The sequence below is a fragment of the Wasmannia auropunctata genome, unplaced genomic scaffold (assembly GCF_000956235.1).
Source record: "Wasmannia auropunctata unplaced genomic scaffold, wasmannia.A_1.0 LD336076.1, whole genome shotgun sequence".
Classification (NCBI taxonomy): Eukaryota; Metazoa; Arthropoda; class Insecta; order Hymenoptera; family Formicidae; genus Wasmannia; species Wasmannia auropunctata.
In genome coordinates this window covers 2,422,732-2,442,672 of record NW_012026814.1, presented here as the reverse complement: position 1 = coordinate 2,442,672, position 19,941 = coordinate 2,422,732, and the positions used below count along the sequence as shown (strand labels likewise).

The window sequence follows — 19,941 nt, the reverse complement described above, 5'->3', positions numbered from 1 at the left end:
TGGTTCCCTACCGAGAGTACGAGAGGTGTTGTACCAGCGGCTCCTGCCGCTCCGGCAACCTTCATTTACATTCCGCCCGGCGTTACCATGTGTAACGTTCCGTGACGCGGGTCTGAAATTAACTTCCAGCACCCCGTCACTTCGTTATCATGCAGCCGGAGGCCGCCCCGTACACGGACGAGCGCGGATCATTCAACGGGAGCGAACGGGGAGATACATCTGCATCCGCATCCGAGTCGCAATTTAGGAACGACGAGTGCATCGGGCCACTACCTGACGTCGCCGTATTGATCCCTACCCCCTGTTCCGACATTCCCTTACGCTCGCGCGTCGCCCGTCTCTTCCTTACGTAGACGCGAGATAGAAAAAACTGACGGAGGGATGATGATGTCTGGTATTGGCCGCGTTCGCGTGATCGATCGGACGCCGCGCCGCGGACGGAAGGAGGAGATGGTACTTTAGCGCGAGAGAAATTTCCGCTCTCGCACCACAAACGCGGAACTACTTAACTTAAAAGCCGCTAAAACGGCGATGTGCCAAGGACGACGGCATCGGTTGTGGGAGGGACGGGAGAGGGTGGGAGAGGGATAGGAAAATGAGATTTGCCACGAAAACGTAATATCCCTAAAATACACGACGAGAGATTACCATAAAAATCTAAGCATAGGTCTGCGACGCCCGTGGCGATGCTCGTGTCTCTATTTATTTTTGCGTACAGGCGCGCCTCCTTTCAGAATGCGATGATATTTATAATTATAAAAGAGCCTTATATCCATATTTTGCAAAAATATCCTCACATTATCGTTGCCACAAATGCGTTTTGCTTTCGCTTTCTTCTAGTTCTCTTATATCACTTTTATTATTAGCTGTTTATTAATCTATTATTAACTGCGCTTTATATAAGATTCAAAGTTCACCGAGAGAAAGATAGTTTCAACCAACCGAGAATTGATAGTTTTAACTCTTAACACTTTTGACATCAATGTTCACCGTGATTTTTACTGAATAAACGAAACAAGATTGAAATTGTAAATAATTTCTAAAAATAGGACTACATTCTATTTTTGCAATTGCGTGCACTAATATGCCATACTGTATTAAGAAGATTTCTGTTTACGTTAATAATGGTTTGAAATTATAAAGGATCGATATTAAATTCAAAGATTGTCTAGCGAAAGAATTTGCTTTTTCCGACGGAAAAAAGAACAGTGACAATTTCGAATATATCATCAAATACAATAGGTTTTTATCTTAAAAGATATAATAATACATAATTATATAATATAATTAGCAATAACATGATTATGATCATCATTTTATATATACAATAGTTATTACAATATTAATATATTAATATATTAATATAAATAGTTATTATTATTAATGTAAACAGTTATATCATGTAAATTAGAACGCGCTTTCAAGCTCTCTCTATTCATTATTTCATTATATTTTACCGAAATTTAGCTGTTTTTTCAAGAGTTACAGCAATCTGTTTATCAAACGATTTTGTTCATTTATGTAACAGATTCTCTTAATATATTTTCAGGATAAAATTTTATTTTCGTCTCTTAACGTTACTACTTGTTTATTACTAAACCAATATTCTGTTTCAGCTTTCGTTTTACTTTCCGTGCTTGAAATGCGAAAAGCGTGGTAATTAATTACGTCTACCGTGTATTGGTAATTCATCATAACTATTAGTAGGATTAGTGTTACCATTAAGAGAACATTCCACTGCATTATTTTGTAATGTTTCCGATTTATGCTCTTGCTTTTATTCCGCGCTCTATTCTAATCGAGTTACACGCACACGGATTTCCGTCGTCGCGATCATTGATACAATTACTCATCGTGGCGAATCACGGTCGTAACGAAGCTTCTGTGATAGCGAGGAATCGCGAAAGCATCGACGGGTCATTCGCACGCAAGGATCACGAGTACGAGCACCGCCGGCGACAGCGGCGACGGTTGCTCGTACATCGGCCGATGGCTCGACCATCGCGTCGGCGTCGTTGGCGTCGGCGTTGGCGTCGGCGTCGGCGTTCTATGATGGTAACAGCGTCGGCGTCGGTCTGCGGAGACACGTCCGCGCCGGGTAGCTTCGCGTCGCGGCGCTTCGCGTCGGCGTCGCTGGAATCGTCCGCGAAACGGGCAGGCAGTGGTGGCCAAGGCACCGTGTAAGCGCGTGTAATCGCCATATTGGCCGAACTCCGGACGATAGCTCCTCGCGGGTCGCGGAGCTCCAAAGCTCCCGGTGGCTTTTCTCCAACCGTTGCCCGCGTAATAACGGGGGACGCGCGTAAAGTGGAGCGAGGGCGAGCGGCGCGAAAAAAAAAGCGGCGAGGAGAGGACACGCGATAATACCGGATACGCCTTCGAACGCCGCATCGGACAGTGAAAAAGAGCTAGAGGGAGGGAGAGAGAGAGAGAGAAAGGGAGAGAAAAAGATATAAGATAAAAGGATAAGATACAACACGCGGACGTAGCAGTGATAAGTGTTACCGTATACGCGCGACACAAATCGAGGGAGAATCGCGGCGATCGATTGTGGCGGTGCATATCCGAATATCGATTTCGATCTTCCTACTTCGAACGTATACACTCTCTCTCAGGCCGTGTCAATCGACGATTTTTTTCGCTCGCAAACTCCCGCCGTCAGATTCTACGTCGCTTCCATTGCAATCACATTCATCAGCTCTTGTTTCCGACAAACGTCTATACAAAGAAACGTCGAATGTGCTCCAAAAACAGCACAAGCTGCACCTCGTTCGAAATCGTGCGAAAAAGGATTGACAGCTTCCAATATAATTGTCAATAAATTCGAATCTCTTCCTGAAACTAATCTTCCTAAGAAGCTTTTCCCGTACGACCGATTTAGCGGAGGCAACGATCAACGTTCGACCGGAAGTCTTCCGATACCAAGCGGTCAGTCTACGAGAAGCTAGCACGAGGATAGCCTTCAGCAGTCTACCTTGCCGGCGTGACATCGCGCGGGTTCGTCTCTCTCTCTGGTCTCGCGACCGCTGCCAATCAATAACCGGCGCATCGACTCGCTTACGCTCCACTCTCCTTCCCTTTCTCTCTCTCTCTCTCTCTCTCTTCCCTTTCTGTCTCTCTTTGCCTCATCTGTTTTCCTACTACATCACGCTCTTACTTTCAACGCTCCTCTCCTTCTGCTTAACCAAACACGCTTTAACATTCTCTCTCTCTATTTCCTTTCATCATCTTCCCTTCTCTCTTCTTACTTTTCTCTCTTCCCTACCTATCTCTTTCCTCCTTGCGTCTTCTTCCGCGCTCGCGCGTGCGAAGTACGCGGGACGAGCGCCTGTCAGCACGATCAACAGCATCAGGAACATAGGCAGACGCAGCGGTAGTATCAGCAGCGATCCGAGCCAGCGGCAGCAGCGGAGACATTTAAGCTTGGCCGCGCCAGCGCCTCGCGCAACATCTTCTAACAGGCGCGAGTACCTATTTATAATTCCGTCAAACGTAACGGGGAACGAAAACTGCGATATCGCGATACAGCTGCCTAGGTCAGCCACGAAGAAAAGAGATGTTCAACGTGAGATTCGGCATTGGCCCGAGAGCATGGCACGGCGCGACGCAGCCGCACCTTTAAAACGTAAAGCGTAATTGAGGAATGTGATGAGTCGATCGCGTGCGACGGTCTCGCCGTTCTCAACGTCGTTGTCATCGTCATCGCCCTAAAAGTTCAAGGATTCGGTCCCGGTTGGCTGACCGAACAAACGAATTTTCGGACTCTGAGATACCACATATCTCTATGGGGCGCGACAAATTCGCTCGATCGTATCGCGCTGATCCTTGAGAGCAAACGCCATCGGTAGCGAAAGATTTTCACTTCCTGTTCCTCTCTGTGGGTCTCGCATCCGCGCACTCTCGTCTCTCTCTCTCTCTCTCTCTCTCTCTCTCTCTCTTTCTCTCTCTATCTCTCTCTCCCTTTCTCTCCTACCTCTCCGACTCGGCCAGTCGATCCGCGCGCGCGGCTGTCCCGTTAAGAGAGAAGGGTGGAGGGCGCCGTGAGAGGGTGACGGTGGTGGAGTGGTATCGTGGCGCGGGTGGTATTAACGAAGAGGATCGCCGAGGGAAAAACGACGGACAATCAGCGGCAGCAGAAAGCGGAAGAAGGCGGGAAATGGATGAAATATCATGCGCGACGTCGACGACGTAACCCTCCGCTTATTGGGGTCCGCCGTTGTTCAGTGTCGTCGCGCGACGTCGCCATCATCGTCGGCGTAGTAGCGCCTCGCCCGATCGCGAGGCGAGGAAACCGCTTGGCGGCTGGTTGCTCGGTGGTGCGTGCACCTATGTGTCCATCCGCGAGTCCGTGAAGGATTCATACGCTGGGCTGTTACGCGGTTTCGACTGAGGGGTACTGGTGCGCGCTGGGAGCATGCGGGCTTCGGGCGAGGCCCGGCGAGGCGGCTCCGCGGGAGGACCGGGCTAAAGGAACGATCGCATATCGGAAGGGACACTCGCGAACGCGGGCACGGTGCACCCGCGGCCGTGCCCGCACCCGCACCCCCGCATCTCGGCGCCGCGCCGGTCACGCGCCGATTAGATTGATCCTGAAGACGCGGAAAGCGAGCTGGGCTCGCTTTCGGATGCATGGAACATGATAGAGGTAAGAGCCAAGGGACGTGAACGTACTTGTAATCGTTACGTCTATCTTAAGAAAGGATTAAAGACTCAGCACGGAACAGTAATGGAGTCGCGCTGATCTTCCCCCGAAGGGTGATTTAACACACATGGCGAACGTCGCAGTTAATTCTGTGAAACGGGAAGCTTAAAAAGCTATAATAATAATAAAAATTCCTACGTATATTCTCAACGTAATTAACGGTCTAATTTTCGGAGTTTACGAAGCCTCTTCTAATTTAGTAACATGCAAATAAACAATGTAGCCGGATTGGATATTGAAAACCGATTGCATTCAACCGTGCTTAAATTATCCCAGTATAGAATTGGATTATTGCAAATTAATTCTGAAATAGCATAGTATAATAACATGAACAAGGACTCTATTATCACCGGTTAGAATCTCGCTCGAAATATTTGCAGCTTGCCATTCGTTCAATGTTCACGTAGGGGGCATAACAAATTCATTTGAATATGCGCATACACTTGCCCCGATCGAAATAAATTTACGGGATTATCGGGCGAAGCTTGCGAGAGGAGGGAAAACGGGAGCTTGCAGCTTGCACGTGCTCCGCGATTGCGTGCTGCATGAAGCCAACACCATTGGGCCATTGACATGTTGACACGCAGCTATGCGTAAACACTATCGCCGTTTCAGAATCGTTTTAAACGCAGCGACAGTATTTGCATCTGAGGGGTGTGATGAGAAGAAACCGACATATAAAATTGTATTAAAAAATGTCAATCATTCTCCGTGCCAAACTATACATTCCAGCAGAAGTGTTATTCTGTTTAATAACGACTATCAAAAATGAACCTAGTAATAATTAATAAACGTAAATCATTTATTTATTATTCTCATTTTTAGTATCATTAATTAATGATCAAGTTTAAACTCTTTAGTAAGCATTGTAAAATTAATATGAATTAATTTCCAATATTATTTTTATTTAATTATTACATTAATAATATTTTATTAAAATATTATATAATATTCTATTAAAAACACAATCCTGTAACGCGTTTTGCGGGGATATGCATGGCTTGGTGATACAAGATCTTATTTATATTTAAGCTATTTTGAAACTAACTTATGCAAAATTCATTAATCGCCTAGCAATGTTTCCTAAATTTCGCAGTGTTCTCCGTAAATATCGGCTCTTGTTTCCACAATGTCTGCCAAAACAAATCGCCGAGAGGATTATTGAAATTTGCATCGTTATATTATCTCGTAACCGAAGTCTCGTTTTCAGAAAGACGACCCGCCAGATTACGGAATGGAATTCACCTCGTATACAAACCGCGCGGTGTGTTTTACGAGCCAGCCGCTCGAAACGCGGTTTTTGCGCGTGGTCTCTCTTCGATTTCCGGCTTCTATTTCCTGACCACTCTAAATCGCCGCGCTCGCGTAAATCCGCGTCCGATTTCATATAGGTATCGCCGCGCTATAAATGATTAAACGACGGCCCCCCTTCCCAATCTCCGCGATCCCGATTGTCCAATTTCGATTTCCTTTCCCAATTGTTTCATATCCATCTTTCTCTCTCTTTCCTCCACGCCTTTCTCTCTCTTCCTCTCATCTTCACGCGGCTCATTCGTATGCGCCCCAACCACGTTTACTCTAGGATACACGTGTACACTTTACGCCAGTGCCCGCCGCTGTTTATCAACCTCTACCCACATCCCCTATAAGCGACTGTCCGATGTAGTCGTTATCGCGCGAGGCCGCACGGAGAGCGGGTCATCGATATACAACACAGTGTAAAAATAAAGGGCCGCACGCCGTTACGTGCATGTGCAGGCATACACCCAAACTTCGTTCCGCGAATCTCTTTTATATTGCAAGAATGAGCAAGCCGCGTTGAATATTTTTGCCAGATTTGGACATTGAAGTAAATACATGCGCTCAGAATTTCACTCGTTTGTTCGAATTACACTTCTTTTTCGTTTAGCGAAATAGGAACAGATGCAAAGATTCTGAACTGTATCAAAGTTGATCTTTGCGATATTTGCCTTTGAAATAAATATCTCCTGATTTTTTATTATTATTGCAATAAAATATTGGTAATATTTGTTAATATTTGTTATCGCTATATCATATCTCTTGTGTAATTTTTAAAAAAGAAGAGAGAAAGACAATGTATGATCAACGTGAAAATATGCGCAGCTAAATTATTGATTTGCTCTAAAACCAAGAATGTTATGAGCAGAACTGCAATTGGAAAACGTCAAAACCTACTGAAAAACGATCGGAAATATACTAATTTCGAATTGAGATCGCGTTCTTAAATATGGCATTAAGGGTTTAATCCTCTCCTTAGACTTTCTCCGGGAATCCAATATCGGTCAGCACAGCCGTCTGGCGATCATGAATTTTAAATACCGGAGACCTCGAACGGAACAGCGAACGGAAGAATAATAAATCTCCGGCTACATCTCTCACTTCGATATCGCCATCGCCGGGCCACGCTGAAAATACAAGCCAATCGATACGTGCAGCTGAGCGTACGACAATCGTATCCGAACTAATTGGTTGCTTTTTGAAGGCTTATGTGTCAATTATCGTACAACCAGCTTATTTTGACTAAAGCTTAACTTTATCGTATTGCCACACGCGAATAGATTGTCCTGTTCTCTTCTTAGGATTTGTTATTGTGAACTATTTAAAATATCGGAACTTAATGATTTCATACTAAATGCTTAATTGAAAAATCAACTTTTAACGTAGAATCAATTTAATTTATTTCCCTTCCAAAATTTGTCAAAGTTATTTTCAACATAAAAATAAAAAAAATTGATCAAATTTATTTATCAAAATTAAATTCTTATAATTATCTTCGTCTTGCAATAAAAATATCTGTTTATATCTTGATGGTAAATTATACATATTGATATTTAATAAATGATTATTACCTTTGTACACTGATTAGATTATATTATAATTATTATTATAATTAAAAAATTATATAGTTTAATTTTCTATTAATATATGTACTAAATATGTACAATACTAGTATTAGAACTTCATATTATTAGTCTGTAACCTATATTTGAAGATATGTTTAAAAAAATTCAATGTCAGTCACTTTGCGTAAACAAATCACAAAACCGACAAGTGGTCCATTGTGTTCCGGAAGGCACTGATTTAGTAGAATTCTATTCTTAGAATCAGGATAAGCTCGTTCGCACGTGGTGCGCGGATTCAGAGGGCGGATGTCGCTTCCAGATGTCGAGTGGACTTGGTGCAACCGCAATGGGGATCGGCGTTAGTCACGGGACAGGCGGCGAAGGTGTAGCTGGTGGTTGCCGCCTCCGTGCACAGAACCAAGGCCAGGCCTCGGGGTCCACGATGCAGCATAGTAATCCGCAACAATCGTCTCAGCAGCAGCAGCAGTCGCAGCAGCAGCAGCAACAGGCGCCCGCGTCGCAGCAGCAGTCGCAGCAACAGCAACGCCAGGCGGCCGGATTCACGGGCCGATCGAAGAAGGACAACTGTTGCCTATGCTGGTGCTGTTGCTGCAGTTGCTCGTGGTATTATCGATCCTGTCCGATCACGTCTCGTACATCGATACGATTGATTCTAAAGGAAATCCCTGATACGAAACTCGGTCATCTTTTTTTGATCGCTCTTTTAGAATGTAAATTTAACATTTTATAGTAATCGCTTATTTATAAGACAAAAAATGATGATAACTTTTATTTAAAAAAAATCAAATGTGAAAATTCTTTTTATCTCTTAGATTTTTATTTGATCTATCGAATTGTTTTCCTTTACAATGACGCGTTGAATTGTCTTTTAAATGGTTAGCGTACCGATGTACGGAACATTTTATTAAATTATGAAGGACATTATTCGATTCACACGACAATGGACAAATCGTTAATGAAGAATAGAGATGTAAAGACCTCCGAATCGGGCGAAATGACTTCAATCTCCCGTTTTATAATTACGTGCTTGTGATGGCGAGTTACTGAAAAGTCAGCGCAAAGAGTTTTCATTGTAATCGCTAGCATAAGATAGATGAAAGCGAGCAACGCGCGCTATTATCGTTATCGCGCGTCTATTTTCGTGCTTACCTCATCTACTGAACCTCTCGCCATTGAAACGATATCGGTCCATTGTCTTTAAACTCTCGCGTGTGATCCATTTATTGCTGTGCAGACATACCTACATATTGCCTTTCTGTGTTTCATGCCACAAGTAGGAATAAATGGTAAGCAGGCCACGGACTGTGTGCGTTAATGCTGCTTGTTTGTTATGTCGATGATGATGCTATCGTAATGCACGTATTACGGCTCACAGAAACGGGGTTATGCACATACCACGCGTCCTTCCTACGCGAGCCATCTTTACAGATTATACGCGAGTAGCCTACTCACTCTGGGCTGGCATCGACCCGAAAGAGTCTGTCTGAGGTGCAACGGCATTTCCTGAATTCCTACCGCGATAGTATGCGATTGTATGGTGTATACTCTTAACTGCCTCGTCATATTAATGTGAAGGAACTTTTCGAAAAATACTTGAAATGTAAGGAGTCTCTTCGATTTGGCCATAAGGTTTTTATTTGTTTTATGTTGCGTAACGTTATATTCTTCCTTAACTCTCGAAGGCAAACGCACCCTCGACAGCAGTCTAAAGCTTCATTCAAAAGCAATAATATATCTGAAATTACAGTTTTTTTAATACATAGTTGTCTCTTTCATTAGTTATATTATAGTTTTGTCATAAGTTGAGAAAGATTTTTAAAAGAAATTATTGTGTTATATTGAAATAAAATTTCAATGGATAATAAATCTACAAACACACAATGAAAAATACTATAAAATTACTGAATATTATTTTCTTATTCAGTTAAGTGAAAAAAAATTTAAGAAACTTAGAAATAAATGCAGGTCTGATCGATTTCAGATGGCAACTAGTACAGAAACAATCATTTTCGTTATTTGCCAATTGATCAAGTCGTGTAAACCGTTCAGAATCTCCGTTTATTTCCGCAGTTGTGGTTCGCAAACTTCATAGGACAGCCGCGTCATCAAGCACAAAGAATCGGCCTTCCAATGACCCGGTTCTATGCCTGTTATCGACACGACTAATATTTTCTTTCGGTTCGATGCCGCTCGTTTACGTCTCTTTGTATCTCGTTATCCACAATCTCGATTAAATTAGCTATCCCGACGATCATTAGTCATCATCCATTATCATTTCCTGCTGTATTTGTGTGTGCATCCGCCAGATTTATACTCCTCCCTCAACTACTCATTTTTTATATCTTTTCATTTCTCGAGGTTACCAAGTTTAATATTCATTTTCCACACATCTTTCCTCGCTGCCTGCCTGCCTCCCTTCATTCCTGATTATCTATCATTACTTTTGCGTTTATATTTCTTCCGTTATGTTTGCTAATCAGAATCATCATGTAATATTACAATTGTTATAATTAACTCGTTTGGTTATCAATTGCTATACATCAATATCTATCGATAATCTGTGATAAATTCCTAATCGGCAGAACCGATCGAAAATCCGCCTTTCATTTATTATAATTGCAACGTAAAGTAAATTAAAATAATTGCACGAAAACAGACATACAAGGAAAATTATTTTTAATTATTTTAGAAGAGAACTATTTTTAATTATTCTCTTCGATTATAGAGTAATATATAAAATCTACATAGAATACAAGTAAATGCTACTTTTTTCGAATGCGATTCAAGCAAAATGAATTAGCTGGTAATTTTTCGTCATTCATATCACAATCTTTTCAATTAACAGTCTCGATTATCCTACACGATTTTGCTTATAACAATAACGAGAGGCTTGCGAGATAATTCTAACGTGCGCTGTCGTCTCAGTTTGGCGGCAGTCGGCGGTAATTCGACGGGTACCGGCGGTGCGGGCGATCAGGGCAAGAAAAAGGGCAATGCCGGTGTCGGCGGCGATCACAGCAGCGGCATCAGCGTCACCGACTTCGCGGGTGCAGGTGCGGGTAACGGTCTCGACGGACTCGACGGCCTCGACGGCGGTCCGGAGCGCTGCAGCTTGGAGGAGGTCCGAACGTGGGGCTCGTCCTTCGAAAAACTGATGAGGAGCTCCGCCGGCCGCAAGCTCTTCAGAGAGTTTCTCGTGAGCGAGTACAGCGAGGAGAACATCGCCTTCTGGCTTGCCTGCGAGCAACTCAAGAGGGAGAGCAATCCCGAGACGATCGAGGAGAAGGCGCGCTACATTTACGAGGATTACATATCCATACTTTCGCCAAAGGAAGTGAGTAAACTCTTCGTGGAAAATACTTACTTATACGCGTGATAAGAAATCGTAATTGTAACTCGTTTAAACCACCCAGGAACAGCCAGCAAATGACCGCTGATTTATTATTTACATCTACAGTTATATAAAGTGATATAATTATGTTGCCTTATAAAAATAGTTGCGTTATAAAAATAGAGCTATAAGATATTTTTATTATTATTAAAGTATAATTACTGGCGACAGCTGAAATTTGCGGTAACTTCAAATTAACATTATGATTTATCGTTAGCTTCTCCCCAGATGTCTTGGATCTAGTCAAAACTATTATTTATCTTGAAACACACACACACACACACACACACACACACACAAAGTTTTCATATTTTTTATATGTTTTTATGTTTCTTTTCTTTTAATTTATTTAGTAATTTGAAATCTTTTTGAATTAATTTATTTATTACTTTTTTTCTCGCGATTATTAGATAGCTTTAATAAAATTTCGCTTATAACAACGTAAGACAGACAGTAGTATATTGTTCTTGAATAAAATAGTGATATTATTTTACATTAAAATAGTGTGAATAACAACATCATGTACACATATATAGATATTGGTAAAATGACTATTGTAAAGTGGAGTTGTAACTATTTTATGTGACGCTTGAAAGTACGCGACATTAACAAACTGTTTTTATTTTCTGGGAAAAACGTGCTCTACTATCATGGTACGTTCGACCGAAGTAGAGATAGCCTGGAAATATATAAGCAATTTCTAACGTAACCATCTATTTAGTTAATATAATGGCATACGCAGCGTCATGCGATCAGTATCTACTACTTTGAATAGCCCGTGCGATGCATCATAAGCACTTACACATTTCATAACATAAAATAATTCCTACCAGAGCTTCCAGAGCTGTTAGCTTTGACGATAGAATCGATAACGTTATTGGACGTATTATCTAATTACGCCATTTTATCGGATGCGAAAAGTCGAGTGTACGGACGCGCAAGAATTAGAAAAACGAGGCAGCGAAATTAAATGCATCAGTTTGAAGCGAAGAGAGATATACTTTTGCAATATAGTGTTTCGTTTGAGAAAAGCTGCGAATGCGCGTGACTGATTTCTTCCATATTAACCGACTGACCTAGTGACCCAGTGACCCCTTTAACGACTTATTCACCCAAACGGGGCGAATGCACGAACCTTCTTTTGCTATTCGAACATTACGGCAAATTGTACGGTACACGTCCGTGCATTATTGCAATCACCTAGATAATTTTACGAGATAACGTAAAAACGATCGCGGCTAAGGGTACGTCGTACACATATTATGACCTATATAATTCTCGGAAAGTTTTTTCATCGTTGTTTATAACTTTGAATATATCGGTGCTTTGCCACTTTTGTGATAAAGAAAAATTGTTGCGAAATTGGTTAAAAAACTTATGTATTAACATGTTCATCTTTATCAAGGCCATTGGATTCGTCTTAAAAATATTATATGTCCTTATGTATTATGTGTCCTTAAAAATATTATATCCATATAATTAGTTAAAAGAATAAGAGATGCAACTTATAAATTTTATTATACATTATTGTTTTACAAGAGAGAGGGAGAGAAGAATCATCGTAAAATTATTTATATGATACAGATAATATAATAAACTATTGTAGAATTGAAAAATTTTACTACAATACATAGGATAGGAAGAAAAAGTTGCATGTAAATAATGATTTATAAATTAAATATTAATAAGATACAAGTTGCAATTTCATGCAGAAAATTCTTAGATACATGTGATCAACAATATGTCACAAAAATTTTAATTGATCCACATTCTTTGTTGTTTGCAGGTGAGTTTGGACTCGCGGGTGCGAGAAATCGTGAATCGCAACATGGTGGAGCCTACGCCGCATACCTTTGACGAGGCGCAGCTGCAAATCTACACCCTCATGCACCGGGACTCGTATCCGCGTTTTGTCAACAGCGAGATTTACCGAAGGGTGGCCAGAATGACTAGCAGCGGTCCGCCCAGCCCGGGCAGCGGGCAGGAGCACAGTGGGAAGACGAAGAGCAAGCGAGGAGCGACGTAATCGTGATCGTGATGGTCCAGAGACGTCGGGAGCGCGGACCAAGACCTCTAAAATCAAGCACCTTCATCAAAGCCACGATCGGCCGAGCCGTTCGGCAGGGGCTTGCAAAACACCCCCCTCGTCGGAGAGCCTCCGTCGAGGCGAGGAATCGCCCGAGCGGACATGGCTGACGAAGCTAATCCCCTCGCAGGAGGGAATCTCTCCATCCCTCCCCCCCCCCCACGGGGGTGGACGACGAGCTTTCTGGTCGCGTCAGATTGCTCGCACGGAAGCCGGGAGCTTGTTCAGTGATTCGCTCTTCCACGCGAAGGCGCAACGGGGCCATGTAATCGCGCTCGCCATTGCACGCGAGCCATTACGACACCGATGATGATAATGATGATGATGATGATGGACTGAACGTACGACGAAATCGCGATCGCGGTCGGTCGCGTAAAATCACAAATCGTGGCGTTCCACTTTCAGCAGTTCGGTGCAGAGCGCATGCACACGCGGGGACGGTGGATCGTATAGCCGGAGAAAGGAAGGTCACGCGATCGCACGGGGATGACGGGCACCAAAACGCGAACACCATCGATCCTCCCGTGTCCATCGATCTTCGAGCCTCGCGATCTTACCCTCGTTGTAGCTGTAACTTAACAAAAGAGCTCGAGTAGAAGATCGACTCGCGAGCTTCCCCTTTCTCTTTCGCTCTTCTCGGCTTAAAAGCGAATTCGATTTGAATCACATACCTTATGTCTTTCACAAGCCATTACAAATAGTCGAAGTATCCTCTTATATTTATTAGCAAATAAGGCAAATTAGATTCTGAGTATTTTTTTTTTTTTTTTTACTTAAATTTGCGCGTGTAAAACGTTGACGAGATATGATTCTAACTCAATTTGCCAGAGGCCAAGCAGACTGAAAGAGGTTGACTTAAGTATGGCACGTTCGACGAAACGAGATGCTCACAACATAATACATAACTATAATTATCTGACACGTTTGATGTTGAAGAGATGATGATGATGATGATAATCGCCACATATTTCTAGTCATATGTATTCGACCGAAATTCCGCGAGTATGCATTTTTTTGCGAAGGGACAAGTTCCACTCGTGAATTGAACTTTCGCGGAATAATGAATACTAATCCCTCTCTCAGGACGCAATTGATTCCCCGGACGGTTTTTATCGCGATTGTGTCTCCTGTGATTTTAAGATTAACGCGCGTAGCAAGGATTAGTCAAGAATGTCGCGTGTCTTCGTGAACATAGGTTTAATCTGCTCAAGATCGAACTTACTGTTTGCTCTCTTTCTCTTCCTTCCTCTCTTTCTTTCTCCTCTCTCTCTCTCTCTCTCTCTCTATTTCTCTCTATTTCTCTCTCGTTTCCGCGACATTACCTTCCATGAATGGGGGAGAATCGAGTCAACATTGTCATACAGCCCGCTGTAACTTCAGGGTAACGTATCGTAATGCATTTTTTATCGCGTGCACTTTTCTATAATCACCAGTAGAGTCCGCGAGTTTTCCTCCTCGGGAAGGACGAGGTCGCAAAAAAATCGTACGTACACTTATCCAGAAAAACGAGGATATTGTCGAGAAAGAGAAAGGGAGAGAAAAAGAGAGTGTCTTTTTTTCGGCAAAACATCAAGGATACCTCGATTCGTTTCGCTTTCACCACACTTTTACGGGTTACCGATGGACAGGGATTTTCGCCACTTCTGGTGCGTCATCCCCATGGCGGATATTGAGCTACTGCCAGCGAGAACACACCAAAAATCGAACGTGCGTTGAAGTCAACTAATGTGACGATCACCAAAGAGAAAATGACACTCAATCGACACGAATCACATGTATACGCATATACACGATTACACAAACACACGCGCGCGTACGTACGCATACGTGTACAGAGACACGCACACACATGTACTGACGCTGACACAAAGCGCGTACGCTCGTATAGAATCTAGTCATCGTCACGCGGAAACGCGCGATCGTGGAAGAAAAAGGCCTAAACACGAGAAAAAAAAATACCAAGTGTCCCTCGAAAACTCGCGCGAAAAGTCGAGGCTGTCGCATCAAAATTGAACTGACATCGTCGATGAGAGCAATGAAAGAGGAGGAACGCGAAAAGAGAGAGAGAAAAAAAAGAGAGAAAGAGAAATTTCACACAGCGGAAGAGGCGCTCGACGAAAAGCGAGGCGAGTTGAGGCGTCGCGGTGCGGACGTATCTTTTAACGCTAATTCATAAGTATAAGTATGGAATAGGATTTAAAATAAAATAAAAATAAAGTAAAAGAGGGTGACACACGACACGAGACATCTCGAGCATCATCGACGTTCGTAAACGATGCACGATCGAAAAGCCCAACCATCATTCGCGCCGCGGCGCCCGCTTAATTGCCACCGGAATTTCCTCTCGTCCGCGATGCGCTTCGACTCGAACGATTCACTTCGCCTTCGGATTTATATCTTCTGCTTCCAGAAGTGTCGCACGAATGTTCCCTGTAGTATGTTTACATCTGAGATCTAGTGCAATATTTATGTACGCGCGTAGCACTGTGTTTGACAATGGTAAAGTAATGCAAGCGCTGGAGGGTCGTCTCAGAATACTATTACATGAAGAAATATGGGAAGGTGTCAGAAACACGCGACTAATGTTAAAACGCAAAGATTAATAGCCAGCTTAATATAAAGTAATGTCCCGAAGTATAACTCCTCCCGGCGCGCGTTCGTATACTTATGTCAGACACAAGTCATGCGAAATGAATGTCAGATGTAAACTTGCCGCCACCGTTAGCATCTCGTCTCACGTCGTGGGACCGATCTCTGCGTCACGATCGGGGAAAGAGAAACGACGACGACGCTCGGCCGAGACCGCGACGGCGTATCGCAAGCTCAAGAGACCTCACATTACGTACTTATTGCATACTTATTCTTTTGTTTTTTTTTTCCTCGCGAAACAATATACTCTCAGGAATTCGCTGGCATGCATATTCAGTGGATAAACGTAATATTCGCCGCGCCATGAAACGACCAAGAGAGCGATAGAATTTCGAGCGCATCGCGGCGCGCCCGCGCGATCTCCACTTGCGACATAGATCGGTATTACGTCGCGACAGGTAGACAAGTCAACCATTATAAATAACACATAAACAATGGACGCGCGTGAACTCTCCCGGGGATCATCGTGATTGGGAGGCGTGAGACGATGTTATGAGCGCGCGTCTCTCTAGTCAAATCGAAGTTGTCGGTATCGTCGCGAGCGGATAGCACAAGCGACAACACTCGCACAGTCAGTCAGCGTTTGGCTACTGCCCTGTAGATAATATATAGATAGGTATAATGAACGAAGGGATATTAATGATTATAAATATAAATATATAAATATATATATATATAAATATAAAGAGAGAACAAATATATATATAAATATACAGAAAAATATGTGCTATGTTCCACATAGGTGCCGAATGCGAGCGTGCGAGAGTAACCGTGAAAGAGAATGCGAGAGGGTGACGCGTGAATCTTTTTAATCTTCGATTCTTTGTTCGACGCGAGGACAGCCCGTCCGCCGCGACCGAAAACGAAAGACGGGTACCTAGTGGAAATTTCAAGTCGATCTTAAATTCTAGCATCGACGCCGTGCTCGCGTGACACCGAGAAGCGGAAGACGAACGTGATACGGTGAAAATCGTAAGCAGTGAGAAATTGCGCAATTAGATCGAGAGAGAAGAGGATAGAGCGACAACGGCATATAAATAGGCGTAAAGAAGTCCCTTTAAGACTTGTAAATGCAATATTATCTTATCATTATTCTCGTTATTATATTATATCGTTATAGAGTAATTATCATTATTACTGCTGTTATGCGACTATTGTTATCATTATAAATCCTTGTTTCGTTTGATTTCTTTTCGCTGGCAATTTTTGCAAGCAAGTCGCAAGAAGTATTGTGATATAGAAATTTTGTGATATAGAAGTTAAATCCGTCTTCGTCGAAGATACTCGGACACTCTTCGCTCTCTCCTCTTCTATCTTTAGCAGGGCTGTTCATTAAGGACCTCAACGCGACTTCCGGAGGCCTCGCGTCGGCATCGTCGATGAAATTAAGCGGTGAGATTGCTCGAACGTCGTCTTCACTAATAAACGCACAAATTTTCTCAACCTTCGATCCCCTGCTTCTTTTTTCACGAGGAAATCTCCCTTAAAATCTATGTAGGGCGGAGAGGTAAGGGCATGCCAGACCCATCATCAGCACAGCTGCGATCGTGCATGCAATCTCTCCCGACCTTTTGCATATGTTGACTTTCCGACTTTTATTTTCGAAGCAGCCAGTGACCTCGTTCGGCGCAACGTGTACAGGTAAGTGTAATTTCATAAATTTGTAATTAAACCTATATTTGTCTTTAAATGCAAACGATACGAATTTACTTATTAGATTGAATTTTATACTAAACTATTTGGAAGAAGTATTTCGGACAAACAAGTATTGAAAACGAAACGCAACAAATTTTAATTTAATATTTTATTTATTATATTGATTTTGAATAACATATTATTTAATACATATACAGTTATATGTTAAATAAGATATATTGTATATGTATCAAAAACTTGTTATTATTTTACAGCAATAAAATACGTTATAAATGAGAATACTGGATAAAATTTTACTAAAAAGTTTATTATCTTGTTTTTTATTTAAAAAATAGATCAAATACTTATACATAATAATTAAAAAATAATATAAAATTGATATTTATCAATTTTGACGTAGTGATATAAAACAACTGTTTCCCTGAGACGGTCTAATGGAAGCTGAATTATGTGCTGTTGACAATATAGAACAGTACGTGGTAATATTGTGCAAATTTATATTTACAATACATTATTATAAAATAACACAGAACTACTAGAGAATTCAAAATTTGACTAGATTCAATTTAATAAAATTATGTTTTAATGTGTGTAAAATCAATAAAACTGATTGAACATCTTGAAATTTGTAATGCACAATAACGTTGGATATAAAAATCGCGTAAAATAAAAGACTTTAATATCATTTACAATTATTTAGAAATAAAAATTAGTCTTGTCACTCTTTCAATGAAACAAATTGATTATTGCAAAAATAATATCTAATTGTATCAAAAAATATGGATCTGATTACTTTATAAGTTATAATAAAAATGTATAATAAAATTTATCAATTTTTATAATATAAAATAAAACTTGCTTCTCTACAGATAATCTGGTGAAAACTAATAATTTATGCACCATTAACAGTATACTTATATATGTACATATATTTCATCTACTGTTGACAATGTAGAAATTATACGTGGTAATATAATTTATAATTGTAATATATGTATTTTATTATAAAATAATATAAAGCTTATACTTAAAATTAAAAAAATTACAAAATTAATGCAGCGTGCAAAAATTTAATTATTAACAACTGCTAGTAAAACAGTGATTATAGGAATAATCTTGTTATTAATCCTTCAATATATTTATATATGTATTCTCTGTGTTATGAATTTAAATATTTATTTTTATTATAATCTATGAAAACTTTATTTACATTTAATTATTTTTCATTGATAATTTTATATCAAATGAGAAGATATCATCAATTGTTAAAGTCAATAGATGCATAGGTCTTTCGTCGGTTAAATAAATTGTCAGTATACAATCTCATTATCAACTTTGTTAAAAATAACTTTAGTTGTATTTGTCCGGAATGTATGCCTTCTTTATTTAATGTGCATATCCTAATCATAAATAGAAATGTAGAAATAATTCGTAATTCAAACTCAGGAACATAAATTCCATTTTTGGAACTAATTGTAAGTAACTGTATCTGGTATGCATATTTCTGATATATATTGTTTCCTAGAATAACGCATTTGTATATTAAATAAAAAGTTCATAATTTTAAAAAATATATTTAAAAAAAAAACATTTATGTAATTTAAATGCCTGCTATAATTTTCGTCTAAAATTTTGTTTTGTATTGACTGATATTTATCCATGACGCGATGCCTATTTTATGCATTATATTTAATTATGCATTATAGTACTTTTCTTGCACTAAATATCACGATCTTTAACCACTTATTTTTCGTAACAGTCCTCAAATAGATTTCTTTTTGGCATGCCTTCTAAGGGTCAATCGGTGAATCGAAAGGTTTCACGTGTGTTATGTACTTGTATGTCTTATGTATACGCGCAGCATCTCAGCCGTGGCTGCAAACTATCGTGATCGTAATCCATAACCGCGCGAGTATCCATTCCAAAGAACCACAGACCTCATGTGAAATCCGATGCGATACATACAACAACTCCTGGACAAAGTATACCTTCGCGCTCCCTCGCTTCGAGGAAGGAGAAGTCTGTCTTTGAAACATGCACCCGCTTTCTTCACCTTACAAGCGTGCAATCCGTACACATTAATAGTTAAAAATGTTTCTCAGCCTATATCAAGCATAAACGTCTATTTGTGGCAAATATGAAAATTCGACTTTCTTCATTTTCATATTAATTTTCAAATTAATCGCAGCACTATAATCGGAATTTAAATTTCATTTTATGTAACTGAGTGCCGATAGAAATATCTTTCTTCAATTAGAATAATTTATATCAGTAAAGATTATCTTAAGCCTTCTATAAACCAGAAAACCTACGGTTTTAGAAGATAATTGTGGTGGTCTATGAAAAAAAATTATACTATTATAGATTAAATGGACTTTTTAAATAAGTTTTTCTTAAGATAATTTTTCTTTTTCAAATCTTAAATATTTTTATTTCTAATACTAATCTAAAAAAAAGTTATCTGATTTTTTTATTATTGAACTGAGCGTTATTCGACTTTGATTAAAAAATTTGCAGGGAGAAAATTTGCATAACCTCTTTTTGTAAAATACTTTTCAATAGCTTGATAATT

At 40.6% G+C, this 19,941-nt stretch overlaps 1 protein-coding gene across 1 annotated transcript; it reads left to right on the top strand.

Annotated features, from left to right (window-relative positions):
- Positions 1-7,885: 7,885 nt before the first annotated feature.
- LOC105449275 (regulator of G-protein signaling 19) lies at positions 7,886-15,259 on the top strand. The gene is made up of 4 exons (XM_011688392.1): positions 7,886-8,190; positions 8,865-8,873; positions 10,513-10,921; positions 12,765-15,259. Exons 1-4 carry the CDS (start codon positions 7,886-7,888, stop codon positions 13,002-13,004), a joined length of 963 nt encoding a protein of 320 aa, XP_011686694.1. The 3' UTR covers positions 13,005-15,259.
- Positions 15,260-19,941: the final 4,682 nt, after the last annotated feature.